Source organism: Stegostoma tigrinum, chromosome 31 (assembly GCF_030684315.1).
Source record: "Stegostoma tigrinum isolate sSteTig4 chromosome 31, sSteTig4.hap1, whole genome shotgun sequence".
Lineage (NCBI taxonomy): Eukaryota > Metazoa > Chordata > Chondrichthyes > Orectolobiformes > Stegostomatidae > Stegostoma > Stegostoma tigrinum.
This window is the reverse complement of record NC_081384.1, coordinates 2,816,183-2,839,090: the sequence shown is the minus strand read 5'-3', so window position 1 is coordinate 2,839,090 and position 22,908 is coordinate 2,816,183. Positions and strand designations below refer to the sequence as shown.

The window sequence follows — 22,908 nt, the reverse complement described above, 5'->3', positions numbered from 1 at the left end:
ATCAAGATGACCTTATAGAACTCTTTACTGCCCAACTGGGAGGCCTCTGCATCCTTCAAAGCAAGAGTGGTGTTTCCCATTGCCAGGTAGCATCGGGACCGGGCAACCAGACAGTTCCTGTTCTTTGGTTCTTGTTGAAGAGCCTGCAACAGAATAAAAACCAAAAGAACTGAAGATGCTGCAAATCTGAAACAAAAACAGAAATTGCTTGAAAAACTCAGCAGGCCTGGCAGCATCTTGTTGAGAGAAATCAGAGTTAACATTTCAGGTCGAGGGACCCTTCCTCAAAGCTGGGAACAATAGAATTACAGTAAACTGTGATTTTCACATGAATAAAGCATTCTTCAAAATGTTTCCTTATGCATTCGTTAAGATCAGATGTAATCCTGAAAGAAACATACTCCACAACCACTACATAATACCGAAATATTCCAGGGCATTTAGAGTACAGTTCCTCCACATTGACCCCATCAAACACTCCCATGACAGGGGCATAAGAACATAACAAATAGGAGCAGGAGTAGCCAATTTGGCCCATCGAGCCTACTCCACCATTCACTAAGATCATGGGTGATCTTTTTGAGGACTGAGTTCCACTTACCCAGCTGCTCTCCACGACCCTTAATTCCTCTACCATTCAAAAATCTATCTATCGTTCCCTTAAGAATATTAAACAAGGTAGCCTCAACTGCTTCCTTGGCCCGGGAATTCCAGAGATTCACACCCCTTTAGGTGAAGAAGTTCCTCCTCAACTCAGTCCCAAATCTGCTCCCCCTTATTTTGAGGCTGTGCCTCCTAGTTCTAGCTTCACCCACCAGTGGAAACAACCTCCTTGCTTCTATCTTATCTCTTCCCTTCAGAATTTTATACGTTTCTACAAAATCCCCACTCCTCACTCTTCCAAATTCCAATGAGTTATGTCCCAGTCTCCTCAATCTGCCCTCATAAACCAACCCTCTCAATTTTGGAATAGCCTACTGAACTTCCTCTACACCCCTTCCAGGACCAGTGCATCCTTTCTCAAGTAAGGAGATAAAAACAGTACACAGTACTCGTGGTATGGCCTCACCAGACCCTACACAGCTGCAGCATAACCTTCTAATTTTTACAGTCCATCCCTCCATCAATGAAGGATATTGTTCCATTTGCCTTCCTCATAACTTGCTGCGCCTGCATACCAACTTTTCGTGATTCATGCACAAGGACACCTGGGTCCCTCTGCATGGCAGCATGCTGCAGTTTTTCACCATTTACATAATAGTCCATCTTGCTGTTATTCCTATCAAAATGGATGACCTCACATTTACCAACAATGTACTCCATCTGCCAGACCCTTGCCCACTCAATTAACCTATCTACCCATTTGCAGACGTTCAGTGCCCTCTGCACAATTTGCTGTATCATTTACCTAAGTGTCATCTGTGAACTTTGACATTCTACACTTGGTTCCCAATTCTAATCCAACCATTTACAGCAAGGGCTTAGATACAGAGTAAAACTTCTTCCACACTGTCCCCATGAAACACGCCGAGAACAGGGAATGCACAGGGTTAAATGCAGAGTAAATCTCCCTCGACACTGTCCCCATGAAACATGCCGAGAACAGGGAATGCACAGGGTTAAATGCAGAGTAAATCTCCCTCTACACTGTCCCCATCAAACACTCCGAGAACAGGGAATGCGCAGAGTTAAATGCATAGTAAAGCTCCCTCTACATTGTCCCCATCAAACACTCCAAGGACAGGGACTGTCTACTACATCTACATTGTCCCCATCATTCCCAGGATAGGGCCCCACACCTCTAAATGAACGTTAGGAAAACAAAGGAGATGCTGCCACACTGACTAGGGCAGTGCAGGGTGACCCTGGCAGTTCCAATGCTGAAGCATTAGTCATGCTCGTCCCTGGCTGAAGGGTCACATTTGTCAGCAATACAGGTGAGTAGTTTTCTTCTGGGGGATATGAGCCACCCGGCATTGAGTATTCTGATTCTGGGCAATTTGACCGAGTTGTGAACTGGCTTTGGGAAAGTGTACCGCCCTGAAACTCTCCTTGGTGTATCCCCGAACCCTCCCCACACCAAATCTCCAAGCAATTTGTCCGGTCAGAAATCTCCCTCACACTCCCCCTCCATTCTGTGAAAGTTGTACCAAACCGTTAAAGATCCAAAACCTAAGATAATAAAGTGTGGAGCTGGATGAACACAGCAGGCCAAGCAGCATCTCAGGAGCACAAAAGCTGACGTTTCGGGCCTAGACCCTTCATCAGAATGGCCTGCTGTGTTCATCCAGCTTCACACTTTGTTATCTTGGATTCTCCAGCATCTGCAGTTCCCATTATCCAAGATCCAAAACCTGCCCGCTTGCAAAGATTAAACAGGTCCCCAGTCCCTGTACACCAGCTGGCGATGAAACTTACATGCGTGTAACTGTTGATAGCCTTCTCATACTCCCCCAGCACGTACAGGCGGTCCCCCTCTGACTTGTAGGTGAGGTACGAACAGATTGGACCCGACAAAACGTCCTCATCATCGTCAGCCATCGCCGTGTTTCCGTCTGACTCTGTCTCTCTGCGAGCTGTCTTTTTGCTTCTGCCTGGGTTTTTCTCTCTCCCAGTCTCTGCCGACCTCTCTCTCTCTCCCTGTGCTTTTTATTTGTTCTCTCGGCCTATCTCTGTTTTTATTTCTCTCCCTCTCTGTCTCTGTTTCACTCTCTCCTTCCCGGCTGCTGGTAATGCCAGGGCTTCTCGCGGTTACAGTCTGTTTGGAATGTAACCAGTCAGTCTCCTAGCAACCCCCTAACAACCAGACCGAGGGACACCGCTTTAAAGGGATCATTTCGCCTTCTGGACAAAGTGATTTCTATTTCATTTCAATCGGCTGATGCTAATAGTTTAGAATGACACCCTCCCCTCCCCAATGCCGCGCATTTGAACATAAGAAATAGCAGCAGGAGTCGGCCATTCAGCCCCTCCATTCTACCTGCCCCACCATTCGATATGATAAAAGCAACTGCGGATGCTGGAGATCTGAAATGAAAACAGAGACTCAGCCGGGCAGCAATATCTGTAGAAGTAGAAACAGGGTTAACAAGAGTCTATAAGATCATGGCTGATTTGCCCCGTCCTCAACTCAGCTTTTCTGCCAGCTTCTCATTATCTTCAACTTCCTGATATTTCAAAAATCTGAATACCTCCTCTTTAAATACTTTCATATTTAGCCCCCACAACACTCTGGGCTACCAAATTCCAGACATTCACTATCCTCTGGGAATAGAAATTTCTTCAGATGTCAATGTTAATTGAGCAACCCCTAATTCTACAACCGTATCTCCTAGTTTGAGATTCCTTAACTAATGGAAACATCTTCTCAACATCTACATTATCAAGTCCCCTTAGAATCTTGTATATTTCAGTAAGATCACCCCTCATTCTTCCAGGCTCGAATAAGCAACAGTATAACCTGTTTACCCATTCTTGATCACTCATCTCCCCCGTCCTGGAATCAGTCAAGTGAAACTCTTGAACTGCCTCTGAGACTAGTAAATCATTTTGTGAATAAAGGGATCAAAACAGTACACAGTACCTCAGGTGCAGCCTCACCTGCACCCTGTACAGTTGTAACAAGAATTCCCCGTTTTTTAAACTGTAACTCATTAGCAATAAAGACCAAGATTCTGTTGAACTTCTTATTTACCTACTGCACCTGCACGTTAACTTTGTGCGCAAAAACACCCATCTGTGCTGCACTGTTTTTTGGAGTCTGCCTTTTGATTTTCCCCACAAAAGCACACTACCTCACACTTTCCTAAATTAAACTCCATTTGCCAGGGTTTTGCTCATTTATTCAACCTATCCACATCCTTTTGCAGATTCCTTATGTCCTCAGCACATCATACCCTCCCACCTACTTTTGAATCATCATCAATTTGGAAACATTACTCCCCCCCTTCAATGTCTTTAACATGGGTAGTAAACAAATAAGGCCCCAGGTCTGATTGTTTTTGCACTGGAGTATAGGAGGTTGAGAGGTGACCTATAGAGGTTTATAAAATAGTGAGGGGCATAGATAAGGTGAATGGTAGATGTCTGACATCTCCCCTCGAGTGGAGGATTCAAATCTCAGGGACATATTTTTAAGGTGAGAGGAGAAAGGCAAGTGTGCAATTTTTTAAAGTCAGAAAATGGTCTGTGTGTGGAATGAACTTCCAGAGGAAATGATGGATGCTAGTGCAGTTACAACATTTAAAATACATTTAGGTAAGTACATGAATAAGAAATGTTTGGAGGGCCATGGGCTTAGCATTTCCTATTTTCTACTTAAAACTGAGAAGATCTGGAATATTTAACTTTTAACTTCATTTTTTATTTCTATATTGTTTTTATGATTCTGCTCCTAGATACCTGTACCTAAGATGGCACTTTGTGTGTTAACATTATATACTTTTCACTGTACTCGTGTACAATCAAAATCAAATCAAAAAATCAATTGTAGGCAGGTAGGACTAGTTGAGTTTGGAATTATATATGGCAAAGACAGGTTGGACCAATGGGTTTGTTTCTGCACTGATTGAGTCAATGACTCTGTGATCCTTCTGGCACTCCACTAGTTATTACTTTCCAGCCAGAAAAAGACCCATTAATTCTCATTCACTCTCTTCTATGTGTTAACTGATACTCAATTCAGGTTACCACATTATGCTCAATAATTTCAGATCTTGTGCTATAACCTTTGTTGTCTTATTCCACCTTAAAACAAGTTGGACAATTCCAAACAGAATGTTACAAATGTACTTGCCCAGGTGTCCTACAATATTGACATGAAAGAGAAGGGAACTCCTCAATGATCTAGCCACAGCATATGGGGCAGGAGTGTCAATGATCACTACCCTTGGTTTGGCTAATTTGGACAATAAACTCAGGATCTTGACCCAACAAGTCCTAGAAGGATTGAATATAGACAATCAACAGGACACCATGGGGCAACTAGCAGAGAATCAGGCTGGCCACCACTCAGTGACTATCCCAGAGGGTCACACCAAGACAATTAACCAGATCATCCAGGGACAAATCAGGGAATACAGTTAACAGCAAAACCATATCCTGTGCAGCACCTACAGTAACTGGTTGATTAAGCAGCTGAGATAGCACCTCTGACAGACTAGCGAAGGGAAAATCCCATCCTCGATCAGTAAATAACAGCTTGAACATTTGTTCCGGGAGAAGACCCATAGAAACATCTCTGCTTGTCAGTTGCAACAGCTCATCAAGATGTGGTATAATCACAATGACAAGGATATTCTCGGTGAGGTTCTGGGTTTGGTGATGGGAATTACAATCATTCCTAGTGACAAAGCTGGGTTGAGGACATTTGAAGTTGAAAGTATTGGAATTTTAAAAAAATTATTTGGATGAGTTACCATGACACCCTGCCATACGCTATGGTGAAACAGGGCATATTGATATGGACCACTCTAAGTAAATGCGAACAAACAGGACCTATCATCATATGCCCCATTATCTGTCATCCACAAATTCAGCCATTCTCACATCTAGCTGTAGTCCTAACTGCACTAACCTTGATCTATCTCAGGATACTGGTGATTAAGATTGCAGGCTGGGAAAGATAGATATGCCAAGAGGTTTCTCACTCATTATAAATAATAATGTACACGTACACAGGGGATCTAAGGTGGATGGAACTCTCAGGGCTATCACTATTGTCACTTCCATTTGTTCTGATGACTGAATGTTGTCTATGCACTTCAATCTTGTATGGATTATTGCAACAGGAGTTTCCCTTTATTATATGCGCAATTATAGGATAGGCTTGACCAATGTCAATGGCTTTCGCATGAATATGTTGGCCCTCCTGACAACAAATATAACCAACTTTTACAATTAGGTTTGAACTTCATTCACGTAAGCTTTCTTCTATCCAAGACAAGGGAGATGTAACAACCTCCTAGCTGCTAAAACACAGCTCGATTGCTAACTTGGCCAAACAGCCAAGTGATAGTGGACACATTGGCCAAGTAAAACTCTGGAATCACAAAACCCATACACCTGACATAGTGCAAACACAGCAGGCAGATGCTAATGATGTTAGCATAAGGGAAAAGACAACAGTCTCATGGACAGACATACCCCCAACAACTTATCCACCAAAGAAAGTAGGGCCCAGACAGAAGCCCTGTTACACAGGGAAACTAACAGTAGCAAGCCATCCAAATGATTAGGGGAGCAAATTACTGCAGATGCTGGAATCTGTGCTGAAAATAAAAAAATTGCAAGGGATCACAACAGGTCAGGCAGCGCCAAGGAGAGAGAACAAGCTAACATTTCAAGTCCAGATGACTCTTCATCAGAACCTTCCTATCCATGTACCTATCCAAATGTTTTTTGAATGTCTTATTTCTTAATGATTCTGACTTGCAGTTTGTAGTCTGTTATATGTGACCTGGGGAGGGCTTGAGGTGAGTGTGTTTATTAACAGTAATATTGGGTTTATAATTTATCGAGTGCATGTTATCAAACAAATTATTTTGTATTAATTGATAATATCCAGATTAATCTAGCAGAAAGCATAGATTGTCTTTTGGAAGAAATAACAGGACATTCAGAAAAGCCCAACACGATTAAACAGAGTCAGAATTTACTCAACACCAGGCTATAGTTAAACAGATCTATTTGAAATCACAAGCTTTTGGCACTGAGTCCCCTTGTCAGGTGATGTGAGAGGTTTGCACACAAACTCAAATTTACAGGCAGAGATCAAGGGCAGAGAGATCAAAAAGTCATACTTAACGGTGTGAGTAAAGTGTCAACAGCTGAATAACAAGTGAAAGGATGCCCTATAATCTAATTAAATAAGGCAGAGAGGTATTTACAAAAAATTTGAAGTAGGTTGGTGCTGGAGACAAACTAAATGACTGGAATAATACAATAGGTATAAGAGTTGCATGCTGAGGGTCTAACCAACGTCGTAAGTAATCCAAAGCTGGACAAGCTAATTAAGGTACAAAAGTCATAACAACTTATCAAGGTGATGGTGTCAAAACAGGACAGTAAAGAAGACTTTACCGATACGCAACAGTGTGATAGGGTCACATGTAGCGCAACATGAAGCGAAGATTGCAGTTCAGGCCATCTTCTTGGGTTTGGAACTTGGCTATTGGTTTCTGCTCGGCGATTCTGCGCTGTTGTGCATCTCAAAGTCTGCCTTGGAGGTCGCTTACACGAAGATTGGAAGCTGAATGTTGTTGACCACTGAAGTGTTCCCTGACTGGGAAGGAACACACCAGTCTGCTGATTGTTGCACAGTCTCCATTCATCTGCAGTCATAGTGTCTGCATCGTCTTGCCAACCTACCATGCCTTGGGGCATCCTTGCCTGCAGAATATAAGATGAACAACATTGGCCGAATCACGTGAGCATCTGCTGTGTGTGTGGTGGGTGGTGTTCCCATGTGTGATGGTAGTGTCTGTGTCAAAGATCTGACATGTCTTGCAGAGATTGCTGTGACAAAGTTGTATAGTGTTGTGGTCAATGTTGTCCTGAAGGTTGAGCAGTTTGCTGAATGATGATCTGTTTAAGGTTTGGCAGTTGTTTGAAGGAGAGAAGTGGTGGTGTGGGAAAGATCTTGGCGAGATGCTCGTTGTCATCAATAACATGTTGAAGGCTGCAAAGAACATGGCGTAGTCTGTCTGCTCCGGGGAACTACTGGGCAATGAAGGGTGCTCTATTGGTTATGTCGTGTGTCTGTCTTCTGAGGAGGTCATTGCAGTTTTTTGCTGTGGCTCATTGGGACTGGGGATCAATGTGTTGAGCATCGTATCCTGTTCTTATGAGGGCATCCTTCAATCTCTCTAGGTGCCTCTTGCTTTTCTCCTCATCTGAGCAGATTCTGTGTATGCATAGGCTTCCATCCTAAACATATTAAAAAATCCATCCCCTATGGACAAGTCCTGCGCAAACATAGGATCTGCTCAGATGAGGAGGAACACAACAGACTCCTAAAGATTTTAAAGAATGCCCTCATAAGAACGGGAAATGATGCTCAACTCATTGATCACCAGTTCTGTTGTGCCATAGTGAAAAACCACAAGGATGTCCTCAGAAGACAGACACAGGATATGAAAAATAGAGTATTCTTCATTGTCCAATACTTTCCTAGAGCAGAGAGACTGTGCCATGTTTTGTGCAGCCTCCAACATGTCATAGATGATGATGAGCATCTTACCAAGATCTTCTCCAAGCCTCCACTTCTCGCCTTCAAACACTGCCAAACCTTAAATAGACCATCGGTCGCAGCAAACTTCCCAGCCTTCAGGACAACATTGACCATGACACCACACAACTTTGCCATGGCAACCTCTGCAAGACATGTCAGATCTTTGACATGGTCACTACCATCACACGTAGGAACACCACCCACCATCTACACGGCTGATACTCATGTGACTCAGCCAACATTGTCTACGTTATATCCTGCAGGCAAGGATATCCCAAGGCATGTTATTTTGCCAAAGCCATGCAGGCATGACAGCAATGGATGAATAGACAGCATGCAACAACAGCTAGGCAGAAATGTTCTCTCCCAGCTGGGTAATACTTCAGCGGCCAAGGACATTCAGCTTCCAAACTTCGGGTAAGCGTACTCTGAAATACCCAACAACACAGAATCTGATAGACATGTTCCATACCCATGAAGACAGTCTCAACAGTGATATTGGGTCCATGTAGTGCCACACTATTCTGTATTTGTAAAATCTTCCTTACTGTGCTGTTTTGATGGCATTACCTAGATAAATTGATATGGACTCTTTACCTTAATTAGTTTCATAGAATCTCTACAGTGTGGAAGCAGGCCATTAGGCCCATCAAGTCCACACTGATCATCCAAAGAGCATCCCACCCTCGACACTGTGGGCAATTTAGCATGGCCAATCCACCTAAACCACATATCCTTGGACTGTGGGAGGAAACCAGAGCCCTCAGAGGAAATCTAGGCAGACACGGGGAGAATGTGCAAACTCCACAGTTGCCCAAGGCTGAAATCGAACCTGTGTTCCTGGCATTGTGAGGCAGCAGTGCTAACCACTGATATTCTGTGCAGTTCTGGATTACTTATTATTTTGGTTAGACCCTCAACATGCGACCCATACCTATTATATTATTCCAGTCATTTGACTTGACTCCAGACCACCTTATTTTTAACTTTTTGTAATTATCTCTCTGCCTCATTTAATCGGATCATACATTATCCCTTCACTTGTTATTCAGCTGTTGACACTTGCACTGTCTGTACTATCTTTTGCTCTTTCTGCCTTTGATCTCTTTGCCAATAAATTCTGTGTCTGTGTGCACCCTCTCACATCACCTGACAAATGGGCTACACTCCAAAAACTTGTAGTTTCAAATAATCTGCCGGAATATAACCTGGTGTATAAATTCTGACTCTGTTTAATCATGTTGAGTTTTTCTGAATGTCCTGTTATTTCTTCCAACAGACAATCTATGCTTTCTACTAGATTAGTCTGGATGTTATCAATTAATACAAAATAATTTGTTCGATAACATGCACTCAGTAATTTATAATCCCAATATTACTGTTAATATACACACTCACCTCAAGACCTCCCAGGTCACATCTAACATACTACAAACTGCAAGTCAGAATCATTAAGAAATAAAACATTCAAAAAACATTTGGATAGGTACATGGATCAGAAACCTTTAGAGGGATATGGGCCAAATGCAGGCAAACAGGACTAGTTTCAATTTAGGAAACATGGACAAGTCGTACTCCTAAGATACTGCTTGGCCTGCTGTGTTCATCCAGCTCCACACTTTGTTATCTTGGGTTGTCCAGCATCTGCAGTTCCCATTATCTAAAAAACGTCTTTGCTTTGTTTGCTGGATAGAGTCAAACTCCAATATGAAACCTCGAGTCCTAAGGAAAGTTCTCCGGACCCAAAACTTAGGCTCTGATTTCTCTTCCCAGATGCTGCCAGACTGCTCAGTTTTTCCAGCAACTTCTATTTTTGTTCCTAATATATGTTTGTTTCCTCATATGATAATGTACGGAACCGAACTGCTTTGGTTATTTTGTACGTATATAAAGATATTTTTATGAATAAAATATTTTTTGAAATAAAGGTTGAAATTTAACACAAAGGAATTCATTTGCACCAAGACCCTTTGATCTATAAGTGGAGACAGATAGTAAGATGATTACAGAAGTTTTGTTGAACTTTGTAAGTCATTTCTTTTGTTCTTGTTGGAATATTGTGGCCAATTGCATTATTTCCTATATTTTAGTGAGGATGTCAAAGCCTTGCACAGTGACTACAAACAGTGTCCAGGATGAACGATCACAATTAATGAGAAAAGATTGAGAAACTGGGGTTGTTCTCTTATAGCAGAGAGATTAAGGGGAAATTTACAGATCTTGTCAACATCACGAAGAGTTTTGATAAAGTAAACGAGGAGTAGAAACAAATCTACACAGCGCGTTTTTGTGATGAGGAATGCAGTGCCTGAAAGAGAGATGAAGAAAATTCATTTATAATTTTCAAAAAGTAATCGAAGAAATATTTAAGTATGTTTCATAGAGACAGCATAATGAGTTGAATTGCCTCCTGCATTATTATTTGCATATATTGTCGAATCAACACGTTCAAGGATGTTATGACACTATTCTGAAGCAGTGGGAACTTGAGCCCGGATCTCCTGGTCCATATGTATGGATACAATTCTGTATTATTGTAGGGTGATTTGTAACTATGTACAGGGTGGGTCACGCAATGCACACTGGGGGTTGTAGTTTGAGAAGAGCATGGTACTTTGGCTCATACGGATATAGAGACTACAAACTCCAGCATGCAGTGAGGCCGGATTTTTTTTTTTAATTATATAGGTTTCCATGGGGGTTGTTTCTTGCGTAGCCGCGGGCTGTTGTAGTTTGCAGAGTGATCCTCAAATTGGTTCAGAGGCTGAATCAGACTACAACCCCCAGCATGCAACAGGTCACCCCCGTGCTGCAGACGCGTCGTGGTGGAATGGGGCGGAGCCGGGAGTTCAGGCGGTGAGGCCGGACCTTCACGTGATGCGGTATCAGCCAATGGACGAGCTGGGATGGCCGATCAGCAGATGGTGAGGCGAGAGGCGGAGAGTGGAGGCCGAGTGCCTCTTGACGGAGCCGGGAGAGAGCCCGAGAAACCCCCGCTGACGGAGCCGGGAGAGAGCCCGAGAAACCCCCGCTGACAGAGCCGGGAGAGAGCCCGAGAACCCCCCCCCCCCCCCCCCCCCCGACGGAGCCGGGAGAGAGCCCGAGAACCCCCCCCCCCCGACGGAGCCGGGAGAGAGCCCGAGAACCCCCCGCTGACGGAGACGGTGAGGAGGCCGCAGGTGAGGCTTGGGGATGGGGGTACAGGGCTGAGTCATTCAGGTTGAGGGAGAGGGTAGTAGCCGCCGCCGCCGCCGCCGCCGCCGCCGCCATGTGCTTCACAGCATCAGCGCCGAATAGAAACCGGCTCCTGAGTTATCTCCGCAGCCTCCGTGTGGCCGGCAGGTCCGGTCACTGCATTATCCTGTCTCCCGGGTGTTCAGGAGCTGTTTCCAGCCTCTCCCAGCTCACACTTCATTGTAATGCACAAAAGAACCGGGGACCGGACAAGTGGACGGGATTATTTTCACTCTGAGCTGTGCTGCCCTTGAAGCCGATGGAAGCCTATTCCATAATAACTTTAAAAGGGAATTGGATAAATAGTTTGGTGGGAAAGATTTCCAGGTCCATAGGATGAGTGAGCCTGCCTTCAAAGTGCTACTGTAGCTTCTGTGGGCTTTTAAAAAAATGTTTAGTTGTAATTGCCTCAATCTTTTCCTTGATAATCACTTCTGTGTCTTATCGGGAACAAAAACAAAGTTGGTGGAAAAGCTCAGGAGGTCTGAACAGCTTCCTTTGCTCTGAGGAAGGGCCACCGCACCCGACACGTTAACTCTTGTTTTCTCCTTCACAGATGCTGTCAGACCTGCTGAGCTTTTCCACCAACTTTGTTTTTGTTCCTGATTTACAACATCCATAGTTCTTTTGGTTTTTATTCTGTGTTTTATCGCTTGTGCGGGTTAATTTCCGGTAGAATTAGAATCCCATCACGCCCGTAATGCAATTTTTCTTCTTTCACCCCGCACAAAAGAATCTGCCTTTTTTCACTTGTCGTCCAGACATTGGGATCAATCCTCTTGGTAGCCAAATTTTTTAGTGATGTAACCATTTAAAGTTATTTTGTTTGATATTAGATCAAAAGTTTATCTTCCATGGTGCATGTGACTACATGTTGTACCTGTGCCTCAATGGGGGCATCTTGTGTGTAATAACTCATTAAGCGTGATACTTCACTCTAGAGCCTCAAAATTCCACCAACTCAGAGGAAAGTGGAAATTCCAGTGCTATTTTGGAAAGGCCATCTTTTGGATAAGATTTAATAATATGCTGTCTCTTGCTTTTTATAGTGCTTTAGAAACTGTATCCAACTTACTCCCTATTATTCTGGCAATATCTATTTTTCATCCAAATCACTGAAACAGATTATATAGCAATTATCAACTGGTCATTTATGGGAGTTTTTTGTGCAAATTGCCTGCTGTGCTTATTACAGTGCAAAAATGACTGCCCTTCTAAAGTAGGGTGCTTTGAGATGCCTGGGATGTGGAAAAGGTGCAGTATAAAAGACAGTATATCCAATTTTTGCCAAGATAAAATAGACAGTCAAGCCATGCCAAGTGAGCAAATTAACGTTTTATATGCGAGCTGAATGTTTGAGAAAAGTGCCCATGAAAATATTTAAGTAACATTGGATCCAGATCCAACTACCAGAAATCATCTGCAGATAAAACTGAGCAAAAGAGCAGTCATGAATGTTTTATGCCACAGAATGTTGGGTAAGCAAGCATTTTTGTGAGGGGCCTCCTTTGTTTGGAAGCAGGCGCATCAGTTATGCAGGACAGTGTGCATTAAAAATGTTTTATTCTTTTAGTTTACAGTATGTAAACTGTCAGACCTACCAACTAAATTATGATCAACTTTGTTAAAGGGAAATAAGTAGCTCATCATACAGGCTGAGAGCATTTGTTCTTTGAGAATTTTAGTGTGTACACAATTAGAACACCTAGTTCTCTGGAATCAGTAACCTGAGTAGGTTATACTCTGAAGCCCAGGGAAGTTCATGGAGCTACTGGAAACGGTTCTGTAATCACAAAGTATAGATGATCCTTGACAAGAAGAGAGCATATTTTTATTGATTTTAATAATGGGTTGTTGCCTGGCTTTATCGGTATCTAATCAAAGTGAAATGAGGAACTGTACACATTGTAAATATACAATGGGGTGACATGGTGACTCAGTGGTTGCCTCACAGCGCCAGGGACCCGTGTTTGATTCCAGCCACGGGCGACTGTCTGTGTCGAGTTTGCACGATCTCCCTGTGTCTGTGTGGGTTTCCTCTGGGTGCTCTGGTTTCCTCCCACTGTCCAAAGATGTGCAGGCTCGGTTGATTGGCCATGCTAAATTGCCTGTTGTGTTCAGGGATGTGTAGATTAGGTTGGTCATAGGGAAGGATCTGGGTGGACTGCTCCAGGGGTCGGTGTGGACTTGTTGGTCGAGGGGCCTGTTTCCCCATTGTAGGGATTCTATTGTATTCTATGAAAATACAGAACTGTCTCCGAGAGGAATTCCAAAATCAGCAGGGAGTCAATACTGGTGTTTGTTTTGGAATTGTTTCTTGCCTGAAGGTGCTTTCTTTTTTTCTCTGCCAATGTTTAGTATTTCATGAAGTCATGTGGCAGAAAGCTAGTGCATTTGCTAGCTGCTTTGCAATCCTTATGGAATGGAATGAAATGAAATGCAACCCAATCCCTTTCTATGTTTAGCTTGCAAACCCATACAACTTAATTTAGCATCGGAGTGGTAAGTGACCCAGAAGTTACTATTGACTTGGCTTTGTAAGAATTCCTTCTTCTATTATTAAGTGTTTATTCATGTGTATATTGTGGTATAAAAAGGGCTATATACAATAAGACTGTCCATTATAATACAAATTTTCATTCTTCGTATTAATGTTTGTTCCCCCGTGCAAAATCGACAACAAAATCAGTTGTTTCAATTGCTCAGATGACTTTGAGAATGTCTGATTCTTTGTTTAATTTGTGTAGTTTTGTCCCTCACTTATAACCAGGAGAAGCCATACTTCACACAACCACAGCATTTGTATGGCAGAGAATATGTTGTGCAGCTCATATGACTTCCTAAAGCTTTCGATCGTTTACAAGGCACAAGACTAGAGTGTGATCAAATACTTTCCATTTGTCTAGTTGGATGTAGCTTCAATGACACTTACAAAGGAGAGGCAGTGGCCTAGTTTTCATATCACAGGGCCAGAGCCCCAGACTAATGGTCTAGAGATGTGAGTTCAAATCTAACCAGAACAGATGGTTGAATTTGGGGGAAAAAAGTGCTATCTTAATGATGGCCATACAACCACTGTCAATCGTCATGTAAACCTATCTGGGTCATTAATGTCCTTTGGTGGGGTAGATCCCTGCCATCCTTGCCTGGTTTGGTCTGTATGTGACTCTAGACCCACAGTGGTGTGGTTAGCTCTTAAAGATGCCCTCTGGGCAATTAGGGTTGGAAAATAAATGTTGGCCCAATAAAAGGTGCCTTCCTACCTCTGAATGAATAAACAAGTACTTCAGCCCAAGACCATCTGCTTGGGTGGCACTTTATTGACCAACATAAAAATCTGTTCCCTTCAGCACTGGCACATCATGAGCAAGATGCCAGTGTTTCTTTGACAGTGCTTCCTAACCCTTGACCCCTGCCACCTGGACGGTCAAGGCAATAATTATTTGGGCATATCACATTCATCAACATACCTTCCAGACTTGGACATATCATTATTTCTTTATCTTGCCTGCGTTAAAATTCCCGTTAGATGTACCATAATTTTACTAATCCTGCTCCATGTTTGTATGTATCTAACTACGTCTTGGAGTGCTCTCGTCTTATCAGCTGCTGCATTTCAAGAAGGTGGCCTATCATCACCTTTCTCAATCACAGCTAGGAATCAAAAGCATTCCCAGACTTACAAGTGATGCTCACATCCTGAAGAATGATTGATTGCACAGAGGACGGTTCAGTTTTTTTTTCTTAGAGCTTTCTTGAAATTTTGTTCCCTGCCTTGCAACTTCTCGTCTTCTCTCATCTTCCTGAGATGTACAGCGCACTTATCAATTTTTATACTCAGTGCCTGAAGATAAGTCATGTTGTAGCTGTGTAAAACATCAGGCCACGTTTGGAGTACCCTGTACAGTTCTGGTCACCACACTACAGGAAGGATATGGAGGTTTTGGAGGAGGTAAATCTCTTTTGCACCAGGACGTTGCCAGGATTGGAATGCATTTGATATAAGGAGAGATTGGATAAACTTGGATTGTTTCAGTGAGAGCATTGGAGGCTGAGGGACAACCTGACAGTGTATAAAATTGAGGTATGGATGGGATGGATAGTCAGTCTCTTTCCCAGGGTGGAAATGTCAAATATTAGGGGGAGCAAACTTAAAATGTGGCAGGGGAAAGTTTAAACGAGACGTGCAAGGTAAGTTTTTTTTGCGCAGTGTTTGGTACGTGGAACGCACTGCTAGGGAACATGGTAGTAGGAATATGATAGTAACATTTAATTGGCATTTAGGCGAATGTAATAGCGGGATATATCCCATGTGCAGTCAGATGGGATTAATTTAGAATGATATCACGATTAGCGTAAACATGGTATTCTGTGTTCTAAGTACTGAAACATTTCACTGGTGCAAAGTTCTGAATGCTGACAATTTCAAGAACTCAGGTAGAATTTTCAGTATTCAGGTGTCCTTGGATTCCGGCTTGATGCTGTGTCCTTGGGTCTGATTTTTTTCCTGTGAATTTTGTGTACCCCAACCAATGTTTTCTGTACAAAGTGTTTCTGTCTGAGAATTTGGCTATTTTGTGCTTGTATATTGGTTATTACTGTACTAAATTTAAAAATTGTCAATTTGAAATCTATTTTATAGTTTGATTTGCATTGCACTTAAAAGTACAGAAACTCATTTTGAACCTTACAGCTAGATAATTTGCTAGCCATGTGTGTAACATTAAATTTTTTTTAAAATTCCTTAACAGTGCTTAAGGAAATGGCTCAGGATAATGGATATGTTGGTAGTTCACTTTCAAGATTATACAGCCTGTCTATCAGTTCCTGTGGATTTAAGGGTAGCTAATGTAACCTCACTACTTAAAATGGGAGGTAGAGAAAAAACATGAATTAGAGACCAATTAGCTTGACATCACTAGTGGCATAATGCTAAGAGTCTGTCATGAAAGATTTAATAGCAGAGCATTTGGATAACAGTGATAGGATTGACATGGGTTTATGAAAGGGAAATCACACTTGATAAATCTACTGGAATCTGTTGAGGGTGTAACTATTAAAGTTGAAGGGAAGCCAGTGGCTGTGGTTTACTTGAACTTCCAGAAGGTAAATGATTAGCAAGTAAAGTTAAAGTGAATGGGGTTGGAAATAGTGTACTGACAGAGAACTGGTTGGCAGACAGGAAATAAAGAATAGGAATAAATAGGGCTTCTGACAAGTGGCAGGCAGTGACTGTTCAGTAGAGATTAGTGCTTGGATCCCTTCTATTAACATAGAAACACAAGATGATAAGAGCAGGAGTAGGCCATTCAACGACTCAAGCCTGCTCTGTGGGTCAGTATGATCCTGACTGATCATTGAGCTCAAAACTCAGTCAGGATTTTAGATGAGGGACCTAAGCATAATATCTCTGAGTTTATAGATGGCAGAAAGCTGTGTGGCGAAGGAAACTGTAAGGAAGAAGCAAAGGTGCTTGTGTGTTTTGGCCAGGTTTGATGATTCAGCAAATACATGGCAGATGTGGTATAATGAGGATAAATATGAGTTTATCATATTGGTAGCAAAAACAGGAAGGTAGATTCACTGAATAGTGACAGATGGAGGAATATGTATTAAGACCTGGGCATGCTTGTGCACAGTTGCTGCAAGTAAACGTGCAGGTCCAGCAGGTGGTGAAGAGGCAAATGGTATGCTGGCCTTCATTGCGAGAGGATAGGAGCAAGGATGTTTTGCTGTGATTCTACAGGGCTTTGGTGAGACCATGCCGAGGGTATTGTGTACAGTTTTGGTCTCCTGAACTGTGCAAGGATATTCTGGTTATGGACAGAATGCAGCCAAGGTTGACCCACCTGATTCCCAGGATGGTAGGACTGACATAAAGAGAAACTGAATCGAATAAGACTATATTCACTGGAGTGCAGAAGAATAATCGGGGAAATTTCCAACAGAATTAGTCGGTAAACGGAGGAAAGATGTTCTGGATGACCATGGAGTCCAGAACCAGTAGGTACAGTTCAAGGATATGGGTAGGCAATTTAGAAATTTCTTCACTGAGGGGATGAGGATATGGAATTCTCTGCAGTTGAGGCCGAAACATTAACAATTTCCAGAAGCATTGGATGCTACACTTAGGGATAAAGGGAGCAAATGGTAAGTGGAGAAAGCAAGAATATGATACTGAATTGGATGATCAGCTATGATTATACCAGATGGTGGGCTTGCAGGGCTGAGTAAAAACCAAAAGAACAGTGGATGCTGTAAATCAGGAACAAAAACAAAGCTGGTGGAAAAGCTCAGCAGGTCTGACAGCATCTGTGAAGGAGAAAACAGTTAACGTTTTGTTCTGTGGAAGGGTCACCAGACCCAAAACGTTAAGTCTGTTTTCTCCTCCACAGATGCTGCTGGACCTGCTGAGCTCTTCCAGCAACTTTGTTTTTGAAGGGCTGAATGGCTTACTCCTGTTTCTGTTTCCCAGTTGTCAGAAGAACTTCAGAATGCTGTTATTTCTGGAGGTGGGATGCTTTAGGTGAGTGACATTGGGCTGAGGCACTAATTTTGCAGTGTAGGGTAGGATGGATTGAAGCATGTCTACTGCAGCATGTATTGATTTAAAAAAAAACACGTCTGCATTATTGTTTAGTTTTGGGCATTGAACCTTAGGAAATACATGTCAATCTCGGAGGAAGTATACCACAAATTCATCACGATTAAAAAAAATTGAGTGTTAAATTTGAGGACAAGAATTGCATAAAGTTGGCTTTGGTTAGCCTTGAGTTAGAAGGATAAAGGGTGTTCTAAACGAGTCATTTAAAACAAAATAAACCTTAATTACATGCAGAGAAGGACTTTGCTGTGAGGTGAGGTTTAAAAATAAAGTGATGAAAATCCTAAAATTATAGCTACATTGCCTAGGAATGAAATCAGGAATGACTTTTTGACCCAGTACATAGTAGTTCACACCACTGAAAGGGATGTTGAAATCTGGAGTTTAGCTTGAATCGTTGATTTTAATTTTGTTGAGAGAGTTTCTGTGACAATGAAGGTGACCATGATGCAATTGAATGAAGGAACAGGTTCAAAAGGCTGAATGCTTGCTTCTTGTTCTGATGGATCTTAGGAAGTTTACCTGTTCTCATGTTTCTCCCCCCCCTCTCAAAATTGCTCTTGTTGCAGGATGGATTGTGTTTGCAACTTCCCTAGTGTTTTATCAACTTAGGCATTCAATTCTCATTTTCTGTTTTTCTGTCATGTTAGTTGGGCGAATTATGAATTTGCAACAAATGTTACCTTTGTTTTGGTTGCTTAGGATTTTAGGCTGTAACCTGCATCCAAATCAAAAGTTGTCTGAATAATTTTCTTCTTGACAGCAAATTGTCATTTTTTAATAAAAAAACTCTCTAAATCATTAAAATTAAATGCATTAAAACTTTTAAAATCTGGAGTCTGGATCTTGAAGGCTTTACTGATGGTCTCTTGACAGGCGCCCATTCCATTCACTGGTTTGGAGGGTCTTGTTGGTAAGGACACACAATAGCTTAGAGCCCACCAAAGACAATGGGTCTTCTGTGTACCTCACAATCACGCTTATCGCATTTAAGTACGACACTGAACGTGAAAGGAAAGGAAATGGGCATATTTCCTACATACACAAACATGGAAAATGCTGGCGAACTCAGGCCTGGCAGCATCTGTGGAGAGAAATGGGTTAACTTCTAGGGTTTGGTGTGACTCCTTCAGAACGCAGGTGAAAATGTTAAATAGAAAGATTTATACATTGGGCAAATGAATGTGTTGGCAAATGTGAGATCTTTCACTTTGAATGGAGTTCTTTTTAAATGGTCACAAGCTAAAAATAGACCTAAAAGCACTTGAGTGGCTGTGCTGGCCAGATTTGTAATCTTTAAAATGTTCTGGAAGGACAGGACATAGGCAGAAGGTGTGTTGACCTTGATATCTACTTGAATACAAGAAGTAAAAGCCGTGCTTCAGGTCATCATTGGACCACACTTTAAGGCACATATTGGCCTTGGAAAGAGCAAATAGCTACAGATGAACATCATCTACTCTGGTCCCTAATTCCTTTGAATCTGCTCTGAAGTCTACAACTAACATCCAATGTGCTTTTAACAGTAGGATTATTTCAGGTACAATATTCGGGCTCTTTAGAAACCCCTGAATAATTAAGAATTTTGTGTTTCCTTTTTACGCCAGCCCTCATTACCTTCACCTTGTGAAATACCACAAGTTTAACTTCATTTTTTGTTTTTTAAAATCAGATTTCCTATTGCATTATTTTCTCCCACTCTGACATAGGCTAGTGGAGTTGCACAAATGTCAGTCACCTTTTGTAATACTCCTTCATGTTAGTCTTTCAAAGTTGGAGTCTACTTTTGGTTTTGCTGTACCTAGTAATTCACTGAAGGAATGAACAATCTCTTAGGTGGCCCAGGGTATAACTATAGCATTATGATTTTAAAATTACATCAAGATCATTTGATTATGAAGGGTTCAGGTGCTTCCTGTTCAGCCCACTTCCTTTGCCTGGAGCATTCTTTGCATAATTGATACGTAGGAATTTGTAAAAGCAAGCATATGCTCCACATGAAACATTTGTATTAGATGATATTGGCTAGGTGGTGAGGGAAAGATGTAACTTGACAGGTCCTATTAATAGACTGATCAAAGGACAGTTTCATAATCACTGAGACTAGGATCTTGTGCAGTTTTGTTTATGTTCACTTTGATTCAAATATTACTAATTCTCCCTCTTGATAGTAGTAATAGCAATGTGAGTGAAGATCTGTAGAGCTGTTTTGATGGCTCCAATAGGTAAAGGGTCAGCCATAGCTGGACGATTCCATCTTTGGCCAATTTAATGCATCAATGAACCCCTGTTAGTAACCTTAATTGGCTCTGGGTGACACAGTGGCTTAATAAGGACTGTTTCGCCTCTGGCTTGTGCCAGAGTGGGAATGTCCTCTGTTACTGTGTGAAATGGGTTTGAGCAGGCTTCATCCATTCTTGCAGCTTAAGTCTATACCGTGTTGAGAAGGAAAACTGGAAGTGAGTTAATCCAGCTTAATGGACCCCAAAGTTTAAATACCAGGTGGGAAAACGCAACAGCGCTTCATCGGAGGCTGCACTGATGATGTTACCCAGCAGGGTATTGAAACATCTGCAGAACGGCGTGCCAACTAACCACAACATCCACAACCTGAGCTATGAATCTACTCTAAAAATCTTATAAATCTAACCCTACACTACTGAAAAGGAGCTTCTGAAATAGAGGGAAAGCCCGGAAAAAAAAAAAAAAATCAAGTGATCTTATTAGAAAGGGGCTGAGCTTACTGGTAATATTGAAGGAGACCTACTCTGCTGTGCCTGACCTGGCATTGCTGAATGTTAACATCAACTGCCTGCAATGGAAATTCTCATTTGCTAGCATGAGCCCCGCCTCCTTGCTGTAAATACAATCTCCCCTCCCTTTCCCACAGTGATGCTGTACTGCCTCAAATTGTTGATCAGTGCCGAAGAATTCTTTGCTCCAAATTGTGTAAGTGCTGTTTTTTTTTCAACCTGTAACATCAAATCTTCGGTTTTCAAATGGCGACTGAATGTCTTGGCCTTTTGATTTTGACTGATTTTTGTTTTCCAGCTGTCGTCGGGTATGTGCTACTTGATGTTGTGTGTCCTTTTATGCAAAATGCTAAACTATTTTCTAGATTTTAGATGAACTGTCTGCTGCCTTATTCCTTTGACCTGTATTTATTTCTTCCATCAATCTCCAAGTATTTAACACAATTGTTGCTGTTTGAAGTGATACTGTGGATGATTGTGGTTTCGGTAACTTGACTGATTTGAGCAGACCAGGAGAATAATTTAGTATCAGCTGCTTGGAAGAGGAGAGTGTCATTCTCCTTATATTTTCAAGGTTAACAGTTATAGCTGCATGCTCCCAGCTATATAATATTGATACTACAAGGACAGACACACAATGCAGTGCAACATTTATCTCTCTCGCTTTGGGTTAAAAAAAATTTATTGAATATTTGTGATTTTTTTTTGCCAGTTTGGTGCAAGTTACTAATGTTGGTACATCCTTGTTTACCAAGTGATTTCTTCAAAATACATGTTTTTAAAAGTCTACAGCTCAGGTTGTGGTTTAAGTTTTTGGTAATCAAATATAATTAATATATTTAATATCAAAAGTACCTCTTGGAAACGTCTTAAAATACTTGGTGAACTTATTTGAGGTGAATTCTTTGGGACAATGCTTTATATTGTATTACCCATGTTTAGAGTTCATGTTTTAAAGCTTGATAGCTATCTGTTATCCATGAGCAGTGAGACATGTTGATTGAACAGTCTTTATATTAACTTGATAGAATAAGCTTAACTCTAGTTTTAAATTGTTTACTTTGGTTAACTCCAATTTTAGTCTAAGTTTACTTTGGTTGTCTGGCTCTGACTTGTATTTTAAGCTGCCTTTGTCTCTGCTCCAAGGTTACCAAAGCACGTTTGTCATCAATTAACAGGTTGTGTAGTGTGTTTTATGCAATATGTCAGTCTCTTGTGACAGCAAATTTTTTTTTCTGTACTGGCTGCCCTCCCATTGCTTAGTGCCACTGAGTGTTTTGGTTATTAATGCCCAGTTTAGCTACTTAAATGTTCACCCCCTCTAAATAGCAGTGGGAGATGTAATTGAATTGAAAAGGAAGAGTCATGGCAGTTATCTGTATTGCCTGGACACACGTATCCCGCTAGAAGCCAATCTAAAATTGGGTCCGAGCACCACCCGCACTCACTGGGACTGTCTAAAGGGAAGCTTGAAACCTGTTGAATGTGGAGGACTATGTTGTCTGCTCAATTTAATTCTCTTTACAACACTGATAATTTTGCAGGGTGATATTAAAATGAAGTGATGGGGGCTGCAAGTTGGTTTCTGGATCTTTTTTTATATACATCTGTGCATGGGGTGTGGGCATCACTGCCTGGGTAAGCCTTACTGCCCTTCCCTAATTGCCCTTCAACTGTGAATTGATAGGCTGTTTAAAGAGCAGTTAAGATTATACTGCATTGGTATAAGTCTGGAGTTGTATAGGCCAGACTGGGAAAGGATTGCAAGAACATGAATGAACCAAATTGATAGTCTTATGGTCCCCTTTACTGAGAGTTTAAAATCTAGGTTTTATTTATTGAATTTAAATTCTCCCACTTGCCAAGATGGGATTTGAATCCATGTGCCCATAGCATTAGACTGGGCTCCTGGATCACAAGTCCAGTGCCATAACCACAATCCTACCGTCTCCCGCACGCACAAATCCAAAGAACTGCAGATCCTGGAAAGCAGAAATTGCAGGGAAAACTCAGCAGGTCTGACAGCATCTGTATGCAGAAAACAGAGTTAATGTTTCATGTCCAGTGACCTTTCCTCAAACCCTCCG

The 22,908-nt window shown here is 41.8% G+C and overlaps 2 protein-coding genes across 25 annotated transcripts in view; one reads left to right on the top strand and one right to left on the bottom strand.

Annotated features, from left to right (window-relative positions):
- Positions 1-2,751, bottom strand: part of odad4 (outer dynein arm docking complex subunit 4) — a 100,051-nt gene extending 97,300 nt beyond the window's left edge. For all 22 annotated transcript variants that reach the window (XM_059638757.1, XM_059638758.1, XM_059638760.1 and 19 more), the window contains exons 1-2: positions 2,419-2,751; positions 12-143 (exon numbers count right to left, since the gene is read on the bottom strand). In XM_059638757.1, coding sequence (XP_059494740.1) covers positions 12-143; positions 2,419-2,541 — 255 coding nt within the window. In that variant the 5' untranslated portion in view covers positions 2,542-2,751. The remainder of the gene's footprint in view (positions 1-11; positions 144-2,418) is intronic.
- Positions 2,752-11,347: 8,596 nt separating this feature from the next.
- Positions 11,348-22,908, top strand: part of LOC125466212 (ATP-citrate synthase) — a 74,766-nt gene continuing 63,205 nt past the window's right edge. Inside the window, exon 1 of one of the 3 annotated variants that reach the window (XM_048560436.1) lies at positions 11,348-11,409. The gene's annotated coding sequence lies outside the window, so the exon portion shown is untranslated. Of the gene's footprint in view, positions 11,410-20,932; positions 21,018-22,908 lie in introns of those variants that run through there. The other 2 variants (XM_048560437.2, XM_059638899.1) reach the window with 2 other exon arrangements.